The following is a 17176-nucleotide window of genomic DNA, read 5'->3' as shown; positions in this document are numbered from 1 at the left end:
ATCAATTTCTGCTTTGAAATATTAAAAAGACCTTTTGTATTGTTGGGTCTTTAAACTTCTTTTTTGCATCTGCTAGTAATATGACAAAATCATCTGTTATGTACTAATTTTGAGAGCAGCCCTATTATTTAGACTTGTTTATGGCCTTAAAATTTAATTTTTTCTAGTATAAGAGAATGTGATTACGAAGTGATTTTTCAACAGTATAAGCTGTAGGTTGTGGTGTTCTCTGTCCTGCTTTTTTGAGGCTCTTCAGATTGATTGCTTTTTTTGTAGAAAAATTAATGGAACTTTATGAAAAATATTTGGGATTTTTTCCCCCAGAAAATGAGTAAAAAATAATAAGTTTATGCTTGTTTACCAAGCTATTTCTAATGTTGAAAAGAAAGGAAATAGTCTCTAATTACCCTATCCATCAGCTTAATTAGAAATGTGTTAATGTTCTGTAAAGAAAAATTTGTGATTTTATGCCTAGGTGATCAAAAATGTATGACCTTATAAATATAATACTCATGTAAAACACACATCCCGCATGTTTCTCTGACTGGTACTAGAACCTAGCCAAATGATTAATTCATGAGTACTTTCTGTTATGATCTGTATTATCCACCATTTGCCATTTTCTCTTTTCTTATTGGTGTTTGTTGTTGTAGGTACCAGCAGACAGGTGTTAGGTGGCTGTGGGAATTGCACTGCCAGCAGGCAGGAGGAATTCTGGGAGACGAAATGGGATTGGGCAAGACCATCCAGATAATTGCCTTCTTGGCAGGTCTGAGCTACAGCAAGATCAGGACTCGTGGTTCAAATTACAGGCAAGTGCTCCTCTGCAGACTGTCAGTCTGTGGAGCTCAATTAATATTTCATCAGATGTATTGCTGTGGAGGAGGGTCTTGTGAATTATTGATGACATTTCAATTACAATATTCCTTTAATTCTTTTAGTGGGGGACATCAAAGGAAAAATTTTACGAGACAATGGAGCTGTAGGGCAGGAGAAATTAAACATGTAACACTTTTAATGAATTCCAGGCATTGATGCTTCATTTTGCAGATGAGCCCCACTAGATATTTTGGGTCAATATGATGTCTAAGGTTAGCTTCTACAAATGGATTGTTTACAAACTCAATTATGTTAATATCAATAGTTTACACAATATGGAATTTTAAATTAGACATAATACCTTTAGTTCCATTTATTAAATTTTACATTAAAATATTTGTTCTGGCAGGAGACCAGGTGAGCATTACAGTAAGTACAAAGTCTATTCATGGGGAGAGTTGGAGCTTTGAAGAAGCCATTCTCCCTAATTTCCTTTATAATGAGTGTGCATGATAGCATTTCTAGATAGCTCTCTCTCTCTTTTGTTTTTGAATGAAGTTGTTTGTCTGATCCCTGTGCTTTCTGCCCTTCCCAATCTATGAACTTTATGTAATAAATTCTAAGGCTGAAACCTAAGTGACTACCTAAAATGGTAGGAAACTGTTTAGATGTTAATCTTTATTCTCTTTAGAAATTTAGATAAACTATTAAGGCTTTTGTATTCCAGAAGAAATAAGCATTTAATCTATTTGGTATGGTAGTACTGAAATACTTTATTTTGAAAGACAGTACTATGAGCATTTCCATATTTAAACTGTACATTAACTTTATAGAAATTGGTGTTGGTAAAAATATTGATAGGTAAATTATGTAGGATATTTCATCATCTTGAACCTCCTGTGTTTCAGTAGGCTTATGTAAAGAGTAAGAGCAAGGTATTTACCAGAGAGGTGTGCCCTGGAAACCTCAGACACTCACTACGTGTGATTCGTAGATACCTTTACAGTAGCGTCAGTGTGCCTGCAGTCAGCAGCTGCTGCAAGTTCTTTCTACATTCCAGCTCATCAGCAGCAAAATGCTTAGTAGAGAACCAGATACGAACCATAAACTGAGTCAAGATTACGTTTCTTTAGTCTTTAGAGTTTAGTGTTTTGTTTTTATTTCTTACTCTTTCGTGAACTTCGCAGATCAGTACTTCATGTGTGGAGTGTTTGGAGTCTTAGAATATTTTAGAATCCCAGTTGCATTTATACAGATGTAGGAAGGGAAAGAAAACACTTGGAGATTGTTGAACGCTAAACATTTTGTTGTTGTTGTTACAAGGAGGTTATATTGAAGCGGGAGATTTTTTTCAAATAGGAGAATTCTATTACATTTTGCTTGGAAGCATGTGACAACATTCCAGACCAAAGGAAAACTCAAAGTTGAAAGTGGGCTTTTAGTGTTGTCTTATCTATGACTGTTATTTTTTTAATATACTTTTTCTGTTTTAAATAAAATGCTTTTTCTGTTTCAATTAAACTCATTGGTTGGTTTGTTTTCTGCAACTCTGTTGGGTGTTTTGGTAACTGGACTACCCTAAACTCCTCCAAGTGGTTTCTAGGACTTTTTCTTTCCTTAAATGATTTTTGGGATTTTCTTGTTTCCCATTTCTTTTCTTTCCCTTCCTATTATCATGAAACTTATGTGGAGTCTAATGCTCAGGTCCTAGGAAACCTAAAATCATCCCTGCAGTGTAGTTTTGATCTAAATATTAAAACATGCTCTCTTGAGTGTTGACAGTCCTGCTAAGAATGAAGTCAAGGCTAATAATGAATAGCAGCTGTAATCAATTAACTATCAATGTTTATATCCACTTCTCTATAATGAAATAATTTGGCATATTGGACTATAGCCCAGATTGTCTTTATTAAGATGGTATTGGTGGAAGTGGCTTGCAAGAATGTGGTGCTGCACCACACACACCTGGGCTCCTCATGAGTAGAAGTTTACAGAGGCGTGTAGTCCCCTTCACTCACATGTGCCATGGCAGACTGGATCACATCTTCCTAACAACTTCATAACACGCCCTCCTCTGGAACCAGATGAACTTGGGAGTTCTATATATTTATGTCTTACAGAAAAATAACTCTTAAGGTCAAATGAAGTTCTGTGTGAGCTGTTACTGCCTCATTGGCTATGTGTATTTCCTGTGAACTCTTACAAACTGTAGAGGGTCCCTAATTGGAGATCATTTTAGTGTTATAATTTTAAGGACCATGAACATTGAAATGGAAACAGTGTCTCATACCAAGAAACTTCATGGTAAAAGAAGTTTGATTTGTTGTTTTTTAAAAATGTATGTTGTATGCATGTTTCTAGAAGATAGTGAAGCATATTATACATGGTTAATAAACATCTACACTGGTTGCTGTGTTCCCTGTTCATAATGGATACACCACCTTCTTTTCACTTTGCCACTCATATTATGAGGATAATTCCCTCAATCTTATAATGAAGAGGAAAAAAATTAACTTTTCAAACTTCAGTTAATTTTTTAAAGTTTTGGAATCAGTTTGTTAATTTCTAACATTATTAAAGTTAATAAACTTTCAAGGATAAATATTTTATTTTGTAATTCCTGGTTAAGTTCTGGGTATGACTAGCAGGTTGATGTATTTGACCGTGAAGCTACTGCTTTGCCCTAAATTTATTAGGTAATCAGAGATTAAAGGAATTGTAGTCTGTTTGGTAATTGATGCTAATCACTGTAATAGACTTAGCCATTTCTCATGTTCATCTCACTGCTATTAAGGGTTGAGAAAGGGTGGTTCAGTTGATGATGTGACTGTTAATGGAGTTGATTGTCCTGCTGTGATCCAGCAACAATCTGGGTCTGCCCTTGGATCTCAACTCAGTGTGAAAATCTCAAAATTTTTCTACTAGAGAGAAAATAGCAGAAATTAAAGGGCATCATGATAATGCCAGATAGATATTCAGCCAGAAGAATGTACTAGAGTCATCAATGTAGCAGTTTGTAGAAGGCATATTATAAAAGAGGAAAAAGTGATGTGAAACCTGAAAAAACATATGCATGTGTTTATGCTTATTTGAATATGAGTTTGTTGTAAAATATTTTGGACAGCTTTTGATTGGTTGTTTTCTAATCTCTGCTAAGTGCATATTGATGATAACTCTTTTATTCCCCTTGGAGGATAGAAAGAAGTTGGTGCATTTAATCCTTTTAGAGAGGATTGCTGCCATGGAAGGGGCCAGGGCAGAGTCTCACTCTCATCAGGGAGTTTGAGGGGCACCTGGATAGGTCCTGCCTTGGTGAGGAGCATGGTCTAGGAATGCCATAGGAAGTGTCGGAATCTGTTGTAGTTTGTCCCTTTCCACCTAGATGAAGGACAGGAACGATGACTGTAGCTGGAGGCAACAGGGGTTTCAAAGTAGACAGAGGCATTTTGTCATGTTGGAGTATAAGGGTAGGTCTCATTTAAGTTAGGGCGTGACCAAAATTTTATTGTTTTTCTGTAGAAAACTACAAATTACTTTTCAGTTGTGTAGTAGATGATTTTTAATATTTTAAGCACTGTATGATTTACTCTTATTTGTAAATTTTTTTTTTTTTTTTGAGACAGAGTCTGCTGTTGTCACTCAGGCTGGAGTGCAATGGTGTGATTTCGCCTCCTTGAACGTCTGCCTCCTGGGTTCAAGTGATTCTCCTGCCTCAGCCTCCCATGTAGCTGGGATTACAGGCACCCGCCACCATGCCTAGCTAATTTTTGTATTTTTAGTAGAGATGGGGTTTCACAGTGTTGACCAGGCTGGTCTCGAACTCCTGACCCCAGGTGATCCACCCGCCTCGGTCTCCCAAAGTGCTGGGATTGCAGGCATGAGACACCGTGCCTGGCCAAAAGTTGTTTTAAGTTCAGGAATCATTTATTTCTGAGCTGTAGTAAGAAAATAAAAATCACGTGATTCCCCAACTCTGAAATAATCTCTTTTAACATGTTGTTATATTTTCTTCCAATCTTAAAAAATGCTTTAATTTAATAAAGTCAGTATTTGTTAATTGCTTGCTGTTAGGTAGGCATTGAGATCATTTGAAGAAGAGATTATCTCTTCTCTCAAAGAGTTTAGGGAGTATCTCATACAATTACAGTAAAGATGATTTGCGTTCTGACAGGGTTAGTGTAGGGTAAACCAAGGAAGAGTCCTTAACTTATTTATAGAGAAAGGGACAGGGAAAGCTTTGTCGAGGAAGCTGAGATCTGCATGTTGAGTAGAAGGTAACTGGAGGAGTAAGAGTGTAATCAGGACCAGGTGAAGGTCGACTGGGGGCTGCTGGCCACAGGAGCAAGTGTTAGGATAGTGGCAATGAGAGGTAAAGCTGGAGAACCAAGCAGAGGTCAGTCTTTGTGGCCTCACAGGCCGGGTCCAGGTGTTTAGTCTCTGTCCCAAGATCAGTGGGCAGCCTTTAGAGGTTTTGAAGTAAGGGGATGAGGAATTCAGATTTTGCTGTTTGAAATGATTCTTGAAGATGCAATAACCCAGATGAGAGAGGAGAGTGGCTGGAACTGGCATAGCAACAGTGTAGAGGGAGAGACATGGCTACTGAAAGGATTCAGGAGGTAAAAATGATGTGAACTCAGTGTAGGTTGCTCATGGTGAAGAGCAAGCAGGTTGGCTCAAGGATGAGGCCTTGGTTTCTGGTTTGGGCACCTGGGCAGTGGGGAAAGTTCTACGCAGTGGATTGTAAACATGGGGGCAGAGGACAGCCATGTTGGGAAGGATGGTATGTGGTGTCAGTCAGCAGTGAGATATCTAGTGTGTGGTGGTCTGGAGTTCAGAAGAGTAATCTGGGCTGGAGACCTAGATATGGTATTACCAGCATCTAGAATTGAAATTGTGGGAATTAGTGAGAGCATGGGGTTAGTTTATATAGTGGAGTAATGTATATGCATTTTGCTTCCCATAGTCAGCATCTTTGTGGGGCAGGAAAACGGAGTGGAGGGGAGGAATGACAGTGTGCAGAGTACAGTGACTCTGCTCCAGGTGTGCGAGAGGAATGCATATGGGCCTGTGGTGCCCTCAGTCAGTCCCAGTTCTTAGTTGCCTCTTATAGCATGAGCTGAGTGTGTTGTTGAAGAGGTTGCCACAGTTAGTTTTGACTTCTGCTTAATTTTTGTCTTAAGCACTGACTGGCACCCAACCCCCTGCAAGACTGAAGATAAATTGGCTACAGTAATGGGAGTGTTGCTCCTGGAGATATAAGCTCAAAGGTTTAGGTAAAGGAATTGGTCTCAAACAAGAAAAGGGACACTTGTCTCAGTGTCCCAGAAGGGCAGGAGGAGTGCAGATGCAGATAGGGAATACAGTGTAGGATGCATCAGGGTGTTTGCACCTAAGTGAAACCTGGCCTCAAATTCGGTTAAATGTTCACAAATGTATGGTGTACCAAGAAACCTACAGAGGAGGTGGCTGGTGGGCACAGCATGATCAGCAGCCCAATGATGTCTTCAGGGACCCAGACCTTTGCCTAAGGCCAGGTCTCCTTGTGATCATTAGATCCCCTTACCCAGTGACCATTGGTCTGTACACATAGCCAGAGAGACGAGGAGAGAAAACTCTCTCCCAACCTAGAATGTAATTCTTCCTTACACAGTCCGTCAGTCTTGCCAGGCCAGCTTTATGGACTAGTGAGAATTTCAGGGGAGTACCATGCACTGACAGGCTATGGATGAGCCAGGATTCCTGCTCCTGAGCCAGGCAGTGGTCAGAGTCCCATAAGCTGTGTCTGCAGGAAGGAAGAAGGAGGGGCACCTGCGGAAATCAGTTTCTTCAAGAAGAAGAGAGAGGGGAATGGATATTGAGACAATGGCTACAACCAGTTTGTCCACCTATACTTACGTCTAAGGAAATTGGGGTGATTCCATATATAATTTTTAGAAATTATGATGAACATTTTTTTCAGATTATTAACTATTCCTCACAATGATTTTTAATAGTTACATGATATTCCATCTTATTTAACAGAATCTTATAGTATTTTTCATATGGTCCTGTTCTAAGCACTTTAAAGATGTTAACTGATTTAATCTTCATAATAACCCTATAAGATCAATACTGCTATTCGCATTTGGAAATGAAAAACTGAGGTTCCCAGAGGTTAAATAGTGTGCCTGAGATCATACAGTGTGTGCAGAGCTGGGATTCAGATCCAGGCAGTGCCCCTAACCACTGGCCTGTCCTGTGTTAAAGAAATGGGGTAGTTCATTCAGCCTTCCTCTTCGCTATGGATGTAGGTAGTGCCCACTTTTTCCTCTGTATAAAGAGTGCTCCAGCGTGTATCCCAATGCATAAATGTTTGCATTGGGATTGCTGAGTCCATGCAGTGTAAATGTTTGCATTGGGATCACTGAGTCAACGCATGAGTGTTGTTAAGGCTCTTGATTTTGCTGCTTAACTGCTTCCCCACACAGCAGTGCCAGCTTGCACTTGGTCAGTCGGTGTGGTCTTCCCAGCAGAGAACACTCACTGGGATGCTCCTCTACGGCGCTTTCATGGCTTGGAGGAGCAGGCAGGGTGGGGTGGTGTAGTGAGGACAGGCTGCAGGAAGCGAAGACTGGCCACTGGGCAGCCATCCGTCCCCTGATAACCATGTCACCTGGGCCATGCCAGCCTTCTGAGCCCCCATCAGTAGAGCATTTCTGGCCTGCTTGCTTCGCAGGGCAGTGAGACCGAAATTCTGTGGGTTGAAAACTCTTGGTAGACTATCAAGCTTCAGACAAATTTAAGATCCTATTATGTTCACTTAGGTTAAGATACACTGTGTAAAAACTTCACTAATCTGTAATAGAAGGGAAAAGAAGAGTATTTTTGTTAAATAGTATTTTTTTCATTTTATGTTATTATAGATGTTATAGCTCTTAATGTATTATTTAATATTTTCTCTTAACACCTATATCCACTAATTGATGAATGGGATTATAAGAGAGTTTACTTACTGGATTTTAACCTCAGTAATTTTTTCTTAAAGAAAATATCAATAATTTTCCAAAAATTGCATTTTCTTTTTTGAACTAAGTTTTTTGTTTGTTTGCTTTGGGGATGGTTTGAGCAGTTGATGACTGTATATGCTCTTTCATGGTTGTTTTCTTCTTGGACCTTTGGATGCAGGTTTGAGGGGTTGGGTCCAACTGTAATTGTCTGTCCAACAACAGTGATGCATCAGTGGGTGAAGGAATTTCACACGTGGTGGCCTCCATTCAGAGTGGCAATTCTACATGAAACTGGTTCCTATACCCACAAAAAGGTAACATAATATTTTAATACCTTTTCGTTTTGTTTTAAAGCCCTCCATTTTACATATTTGGTTTTTCTCTGATCCATGTATTTCTCAAATGTGTATTCTTGTGTTTCTTTCCTGCATTTAAAGTTATTATTACTCACTTCCTTCAGAGCTCTGTGTTTTCAGAACGGTTATGATTATAGGCCTTATTGTTCTAACAGTCTGTGGTGGTGTTGTAACGTGTCTGTTGTCCAGCGAACAGGGCACAAGCCTGGCAGTGTGGGTTAGAGTCATAAGTCAGGTGGCTGTATCCAGTAAGGAGAGACTCTGGGCATTAGCAGCTTTAAACAGCTTTAGGAAGGTGGATACAAAAGTAAAATAACAACTCTTAACGGGTAAATGCATTCGTTAATATGCTTTTAAATCCTGTTTTTGATGAATGAAAGAAGAAACCTTCCATTTTGAGAATTTTGCAAGTATTGTTGCTTTTAGTTGTATTTTGTTCCCTGAATCCTTGATTGTCACGTATAGACAGTTGTATTTCTTCACTTATAGTTTGGTAACATCACAGTATCAAGAAGGAACTTCATCTGTGCTCCTGTGGGTAGCACAGATATGTTGTATTCTTTTTTTCTTCTCATCTGTCTAACCAACCAGACTGTGAGCCCTGTTGAGTAGGGACTATGTCTGATTCATTTTTGTATCCCAGGTGATTCATAAGCATTTGCTGAATAAATAGTAATCATACAGTTTCACTGTGGATTTGCAGGTTACATTATTGAGGAGAAGCAGCAGTCTGTTAGGAATTAGTTTGTTCTTTCCTGAGTCTTCTGAGCTCTTGAGTGAGTTCTTGGGCCCCAGGAAAGCAGTGCCAGCTGCAAGGGCTGTGGAATGTTTGCCTCATGGAGACAGATGCACGGGGACCATGAAACTCCAGGATTCCTGTTGTATTTGTGTTCGTGGAAAAGCAAACTTTTGGTAGAAGTGACTCAGGAAGATCTATGGTTTGGTAGCTCAAATAAGGCAAGACAGAATCTTGCTTACACTGTTACTGTTAAAACCAACTGACCTTGCCCAGAATTTTAAGTGATAAGTGGAAAATAAACTGGAATTAAGATAATTAATAAATTAGGGTAAATGCTGTGAGTTATAAAAAATGATTTTTAGCAGTATGAAGATAACAGTTTAAATTGTTGTGTTGTCAACCTTAAATTGTTTGTCAAACTTTATCCTGTTATTACCCTTGTAGAACATTCGTGGTTCCTTTTTCCTTTCTGTTAAACTGTTAACATCTCTTAGTGTTTTGTGCTGCCAAATCCTGTAGCAGGACTCATTAGCTGATGTTTGCCTTATAAAGGCAATTTTAAAAACTGTTTTTTCTTTTATTTTCTTTTGGAGTAGTAAAGTGTGTGCACTGGACACCTTCACCTGGATCGTGGCTTACTGCCAGTCCCTTTGTCACCATAGTCTGAAGAACTGCCTTCATGTAAACCACATACATGGATTCATTATGGAAATAGAATTGACAGTGAACTTGGTGAAATTTGCTTCCTTAACTTTGGAGAGCAAACGTACAAGAAGAGATACTTCAGTTTTGGTTGCAGTGGTTCTACCTTCTGAGGTTGTTTTATGTACCAGACACATGCATACATATGATTGTTAATAATTTTTTCAGTGTTTTACAGTTTACCAAGGACTTCAACTTGAAGATTCTTACTTAACTTTTGAGGAAAAGCAGCATTACAGTTTCCTTGTGTTTTTACTCAGACTCTTAACTCTCTTCCTACGGTTCCTTTTCCATTATAAAGTATCTCAGATCACTAAAGATGTAAACTGTTAGGCAAAAGATAGAAAAGATGTACTTTTATACCTGTCAAACCATATTCTTGACTTAGAAGCCCTATTTTTTTTACTTTTTATTCGTGTTAACATTGGTTTATTATTTGCAGTGATGACACATTGAAAATGTATTAATAGTTCCTTTCCATAGGCCTTGCTGTTGACATTTCTAAGATTATAACTTTGGTTTCTGGATTCAGCTGCTGAAGGGGTATTTGCTTCCTCTGTACCTTCTGTTCTCTGTGTATGTGCAGATCTTTGTCACCACACATGCCTACCTGCTAGCTTACACGTGTATTAAATTGCAATAGAGTCTATATTTCTTCTTCTAATTTCAAAAATTCTGTTTATGGTGGTTCGTTCTCTAACTCAGCATCTAATGCCTGACGTCCTTATCATCTGTGATTTCTTTTTGCAGTGGGTGAGCTTTCTGTGCCCACTGGCTATCTTGTCTTAAATTTAATAATGGTACTCTGACATTGGAACATTCAATACTGAACAGAACAGGGAAGAGAAGAGAATTTCTCTTTAGAAATATTTAAAAATATAATAATGCCAGAATAGTTTTGCTTGTCATTCAAGTAGATTATCTTTATTTTCTAAATGCTTTGTTGTAGTTGGTATGACATAAATTTAAAAAAATTTTTCATTTGGAAAAATATCAAATGGTCAGTTTCTCAATGGAGCGTATCTGTCATTCTTCTTCCCCAAATTGCCCTTTAGCTTCCTACCTCTCTTACCCTTTGATCCTATATTAGCTCTGTTAATAGTCTCTGATTGGCAGCATAATTTAGAGTTGTCAAATGCATACCCAGCAGCCATGCAAAAAAAATATACAACTGATAGTTTCAACCACATTATGAAATCTGATAAATTTTTAGACTTCTGAATCTCTTAATGGTCACTTGAAATCTCATTTAATAAAAGGTCAAGATTTCCTTTTTCTCATTTTGTTTTGTGATTCTTTTTTCTAATATAGAGCAACTTTCATGTGAGTTGATTAATATTTATTTGTTAAAACAACCATAAACACTGCATTTCAGGTGTTTGATGTTGCTAGGGCTCCAAAAAAACATGGGTATGATGTTTTTAACTAACCTTAAAAAGCCAACTGTTTCCTTGGGGAAAGAAAATATAATAAATGAAGACATAATGAAAGGATGTAGTCTTGTGGTATCTATCCCATTACTCATAGTAGGTGGTGACATCTTTAGCACTGTGTTGTCAAGTTTATTTAATGATTAAGGATCCTTTTTTCAATTTATTGGAAGATACATAATGAGAAATTGCTTATGTTTTGAAACAGTTGTCTCTCTCCTACCCTTTTTTTTTTTTTTTTTTTTTTTTTTTTTTTTTTTTTTTTTTTTTTTTTTTTTTTTTGCTATGTAGGATCTAGTACTGTAATATTTTAGATAATGTAAAGAATTTTGTCTCATTTCGATCATGTGGATGCATAAGAGTGGGAAAAACAAGAAGAGCATGCAGTTTTAAGTGCATTGGTTTTGTGCTTAACAGGCCAGGGTTCAAATCTTGGATCCTTATAACTTTGTAACCCTGGGCAAGTCACTTGCTTTTCTGAGCCTGATTTGATCACCTGTAAAATGGGTAAGTTTTTATAAGCTTGTGAGGACTTTTTGGGTTAATATGCACGTATGAAGAGCTCAGTGTGGTCCCTAATAGGTAACATTTACTCAGGTAATTCTTGCTGGTGTTAGAAACAAAGAATATTTTGGCCTCTTCACCTCAGTAGTTGAGAAAAGAAAAGATGCTGAATTAGGCATTCCTGATTGACTGAATATGTAGTCTAGAGAGAAAGTACACATCTACTTTATTAAGAATGTTCATGGTCATTCAACATCATCTAGACCTTTTATTCTCATGTTTAGATACATTTGGCCCCAAATGGAAAGAATGAAGTGCAGGGTGTGATTAAAAAGCAAATGACACAAAAACATGGCCATCTGATCAAACTCCCATCACATGTTCTTTAAAAGGGCTTGTTTTCTGAAACACTGGAGCAAAAAGACGTGGCTTTTTAAAAAGCTAGAAGGGAGTAAAAAACAAAAAAAGAGAAAGGGGCCACATTATCCCTCAAGCATCTAAAATGTTTCAGACACATTCTAAGTACACAAATTATAATAGAATGCAAAGTGGTAACATTCCTATTAACTTTAGAGTCAGTATACAGCTGATAGAAGACTTGATAGATGCTGGGCTTATTCTGTGAGGTATATTGTGAAATTATGTTGCTGGAGCCTTTTTTTTCTTATTGTCAGCACAAATCCTTGTTTATTAAAGATTTAGCTTGAAGGAAATTTTAATTAATTACAGGTGCAGTAAATCCTGCCTAGGAAGCGGCTGTACAGTGTTTCCCGTGAATGGCCTTCATGTGCCTGTGCTTCACTCCTCTCCCCGCCGCCTGACAGTGTGATTTATGGCTGTTGTTTTCCACCAGTCCACTGTTTGCCCTCTAGGAGGGATTGGTCTCTTGAGCCTCCATAATAACAGCAGCACTTTCACAGACATCTTTTAATGACAACAGCACTGCATTCAGTAAGTCAGGCTAATTGCAGATGTACCCTATTAATTGCAAAAACTAAGAGAGGTTACATATTTTACAAGCTTTTAATTTGAAACCGCCCGAGATGATTTGTCTTAAGTGTTTGGATAGAGACGTCCATAATATTCAACAATTCACCATTATTGAAACTCCAGTCTAGGCAGCTATAGAATTCTGTGATTGAATCAGATAGATAATAACAAATGGTCTTAGATGGGGTTTTACCCAGTGGCTAAGTGGAGAATATATTTTCAATTGGAACATTTGGAACAATTTCTTGTTCTTTTTATATATGCATCTTTTTAATTCCTGTTAATCATTAATACAGTACATCTTCCTGAACACAGTCGAAGTTTTGTATTTCTTTAGTTAACATTTCTATAGCTGTAATAATATTTAGAATTTTCTAAATAAACTTCAGTCCTTAAGCAAGCATAAGAAAGTGATAACATTAAGATAAATACCTAATGTGGATGACGGGGGGATGGATGCAGCAAACCACCATGGCATATGTATACCTGTGTAACAATCCTGCATGATCTGCACATGTGCCCCAGATCTTAATGTATAATTAAAAAAAAAGCAACTAAACATCATTCCAGTGGTATACATTTAAGAAGCTTGGTGTCTCATTTGGTAATTGTGGCAAACCTCTAGCTACACTAGGCGATGTCCAGAATTTACTTCAGTGTTGGCTTCTAAAGGTAGCAGGACTGACCAGGTGAGGTGCTGGAGGTGGATGGTACCTCTTTGGGCAGACTGCCTTCTTCAGTGGCACCAGCAGCTGAGTGGGGCTGGTTGTGAGGGAGTCCTGAGGGAACCTGTACGTGTGTTTTAAGGCCGTTGTGTATCTCAAGATGTTTATCGCTATATTTTTGTGAGGTCAAAAGTCAGGAAATGGTTCTTTCAGGTGTGGCCTTCAATATGGCATTGTGAAGGTGTTGAATATTGTGAATGGAAAGATGAAAGATGAGTAGTCATAATTGTAATAAAAGTATGACATATACCTGTCAAATTATTAATAGGTCCAGGCATGGTGGTTATTCTCTGCAGCGATTGTATTAACTCTTTGAGTGTCACATGAATTACAACATATGAGAAGACAGTTTCCCTTCTTTGTTTTGTTCCTTCAGACTTTCTTAGCCTTTCTCTGTTGAATTAAAACATATTTTAATCCTAATTCTTTAAGAAGATATTGATAAAATTGCCTTTTTTTGAAGATGTTGAATTTTATAAAATTTGTATAATTGTGATTACATGAATCATATTAGGCTTCCTGATAACTGTTCTTGTATTCCTGTGATAAGCCTTATTAGGTTAATATACTACTAGATTTTGTCTGTAAAGTAATGGCCCTCTAGTTTAGAGGAGTATATACACACATGTAAGTGTGCTGTGTCAGTTTTGAAAACAGGGTTTGCTAGCCTTGTAACAGTCATTTGAAATGCATTCTTTCCTGTATTTTGGAACAATTTCAGTAACAGGATCTATTCCTACTTTATAACAGGATCTATTCCTACTTTACTTATGAAACCCTTTGGGTCTGGCAGACTTTTGGTGAGAAGAGTATAACATCTTTTTCACAGTCTTCAGTATTGTTTTGTTCTGTTGGTCTGATTTTTCTTGGGTACATTTTGGCTATGAATTTTTTAGCTGTCATCTCTGTCAGAATGTTCAGATTTTGTGGCATGTATATTGGTCACCGGTTTTGTATTCCCTACATCTGTAATTGTGTTCCTTTGACATTTCTGATGCTGTACATCTGAGTCTGTTCTTTGGGCTGACTTTTCAGAGATTTGTTTGGTAGTCTTTCCAAAGTGTAATTATTATTTTGCTTTATCAATTCTACCAGGTTTTTTTTAATACCCACTAATTTTTATGTTACTAATTCTCTCATTTTCCTTTTTTAGCAGGTTATGTTGACTGCTCATTTTGATTTCAGCCTTTCTTAATAGAGTGTAAAGAATGAATATTCTTTGTATAAAGTGCTGCTGATCACTGTTAAAAGAAGCTTTGATGGTGATACGCAAATCCTTTGCGTCCTCTTTTTAAACATTTTGTTTTCTTTGATCTTACTTTCCCTCTAAGAGAGTCTGTGGTCAGCTCTCTGGGTAGGCTGTGGGTGTGACACTTTGACAGGCAGCTCTAAGGGCTCTGCTTTTGTGTTTATTGCTGTGCTTTTTGGTAGGTAAAGGTTCAGGGGTCTGTTTTCTTACTGTGGCATCCCCATTAAAATATAAAATATCCCTCTTCTTTCTGTTCACTCCTTTTTGTTTCATATTTATATTGCTAATCCTGGCCTTTTTTCGTTTGCATTTCTTTGATATATCTTTGATAATTCCGATATTACAACTTTGAGTGCCAGTCTTGTTTGGGTCTCTTTTAAACACAAGGCTAGGTTTTTGCCTTACCCAGTGGAATGTCTCACTGTTAATAACCCACTGTCTTGTGGCGGGTTACCAGGTTTAGTCTGAAACCTGATACCTTGTTTTCTGCTTATTCTGTTTTCTCCTAATTTTTGCTATTTTCTATTATTTTTCCCTATAATGGTTTGAGAGTTCTACGTTCTATTTATTTTCTATTATTTATGTGGAAGTAGCAACTGTTACTAAGTAATTAGCTTAAAGTTTTGACAAATGTATTTTGACATATTTTTATCACATGGTTAAGAATTAAGCATTATCTATTGCCTGTGTCCCATTCTACCATTGGACAGAATGAGATTTTTAGTCCACCTTTATTTTCTCCTAATCTCACCCCACCTTTTATGAAACTAAACGGGAATTACAGTAACACTTAAAAATATATGCCTTTTAATATTTTAGATCCTTTCTTAACAGTTTCATTCATACTTAAGTGTTTAATATTTAGGCTTTATTAGGCATAGTCATTATGCGTTAATGATTTATTTTAATAAATGGTACATATTTCACATAAAATCTTTTAAAATTTTTTCTTTTATAGTTTAGTAGGAGGTAGTGTAGCCTAATATTAATAGTACTAGCTTTGGATTTGGCTGCCTTTCTCCATTTGAATCCTGACTCCACCACTTAGCAGCTGCGTGACCTGGTACATTAGTTACCATCCCCAAGTCCCAGTTTGCTCGTCTGTAAAATGGGGTTAGTGATGACCCCTCTGTCCTTCCTTAGGGAGCTGCTGTGAGCATGGTCTGTGGTAGGAATGTGGGGCAGGAGCACTGCTGTCTTCCCTTCTTCAGGGTGCAGTATCTGTGCATGCCTTCCTGTTCTGTCCACAACTGTGCCACTCTGCTGTCTGGGTACAGTGTACTGTAGCTAGCCCATCTCTTGGTGACTAGTCTTCCAAATCCTTGCCTATCTGAAGCTGGAATTTATTTTCTTCTTCAAGCATGACTGGTAGTTTGTATTGATGCAGAATGCATGGTCACCGCTTTTCCTTCTTAGAATTATGTAAAGATTTCCTCTTTGCCTTCAGACATTTTTAGTGTTGCAGAAAAGATGTATAATGCAGGCAGAGTCTTTTTCCTCTGAAGATTATATTTTCTTTTTCTGTTTTCTTCTGACTAGAAGCTATGGTATTTTCTCCTAATATTTTAAAATATTTTTCTCTTTTGAGTTGAGATCTCACTCTGTTGCCCAGCCTGGAATGTAGTAGTGTGATCATAGCTCACTGCAGCCTCAAACTCCTGAGCTCAAGGGATCTTCTTGCCTGAGCCTGCTAAGTAGCTGGAACTGTAGCTATGCACCACCATGCACTGCTAATTTTTTTATGTTTTGTCAAGACAGGGGTCTTGCTTTGTTGTTCAGGCTGGTCTTGAACTCTTGGCCTCAAGTGATCCTCCTGCCTCAGCCTCCCAAAGTGCTAAGATTACAGGCATGAGCCACTTTGCCTGGCTGTTTTTATTTGTTTTTTTTTTTTTTTTTTTTTTTGGAATTCAGACATCTAGTAGGATATGTCTACAGATATGTCTTTTTTGTGTGTCTCTGCCTGACACTCTGGGAGATGTTTTGCTCTGTAGATTCAGATCTTGGCTCCATTTATGGAGAATTTTTTTTTGTCTGATAGAGTCTGACTGTTGCCCAGGCTGGAGTGCAGTGGCACCATAACTGCTCACTGCACCTTTAACCTCCTGGGCTCAAAGGATCCTCCCACCTCAGCCTCCTGAGTAGATGGGACTGCAGGTGCTTGATACCATATCCAGCTATTTAAAATTTTTTGTAGAGATAGGGTTTTGCCATGTTGCCTAGGCTGGTCTCTATCTCCTGGGTTCAGGCAATCCACCCACCTCAGCCTCCCAAAGTGCTGAGATTACAGGTGTGAATCACTGTACCTGGCCTTTTTCTATCATTTTAAAGTAATTGCTTTTATATCCTTTCCACTCTGTTCTGGAATTCATGTTATACATTGTTAGAGATCCTAGGTTTGTCTGCCTTGTCTCTGGATTTTCTTGCTTTTGTTTTAAATTAATATATTTTCTTTATTTTTTTTATTTATTTTTATTTTTATTTTATTTTTTTCGCCATTTATTTATTTTATTGCATTTTAGGTTTTGGGGTACATGTGAAGAACATGCAAAATTGTTGCATAGGTACGCACTTGGCAGTGTGATTTGCTGCCTTCCTCCCCATCACCTACATCTGGCATTTCTCCCCTTGCTATCTCTCCCCAGCTCCCCACCCCCCACCCTCCCTCCCCTATTTCCC

At 37.9% G+C, this 17176-nt stretch overlaps 1 protein-coding gene across 4 annotated transcripts in view; it reads left to right on the top strand.

The window, feature by feature from the left end:
- Positions 1-17176, top strand: part of ERCC6 (ERCC excision repair 6, chromatin remodeling factor) — an 89210-nt gene that overhangs the window by 38121 nt on the left and 33913 nt on the right. For all 4 annotated transcript variants that reach the window (XM_017504685.2, XM_017504687.2, XM_017504686.2 and 1 more), the window contains exons 7-8: positions 654-812; positions 7984-8119. In XM_017504685.2, the coding sequence (XP_017360174.1) occupies positions 654-812; positions 7984-8119 (295 nt within the window). The remainder of the gene's footprint in view (positions 1-653; positions 813-7983; positions 8120-17176) is intronic.

Source organism: Cebus imitator, unplaced genomic scaffold (genome assembly GCF_001604975.1).
Source record: "Cebus imitator isolate Cc_AM_T3 unplaced genomic scaffold, Cebus_imitator-1.0 Scaffold326, whole genome shotgun sequence".
In the NCBI taxonomy this organism is placed as follows: domain Eukaryota; kingdom Metazoa; phylum Chordata; class Mammalia; order Primates; family Cebidae; genus Cebus; species Cebus imitator.
Note: the sequence above shows the minus strand (reverse complement) of the source record. Positions and strands in the feature narration are given on the sequence as shown.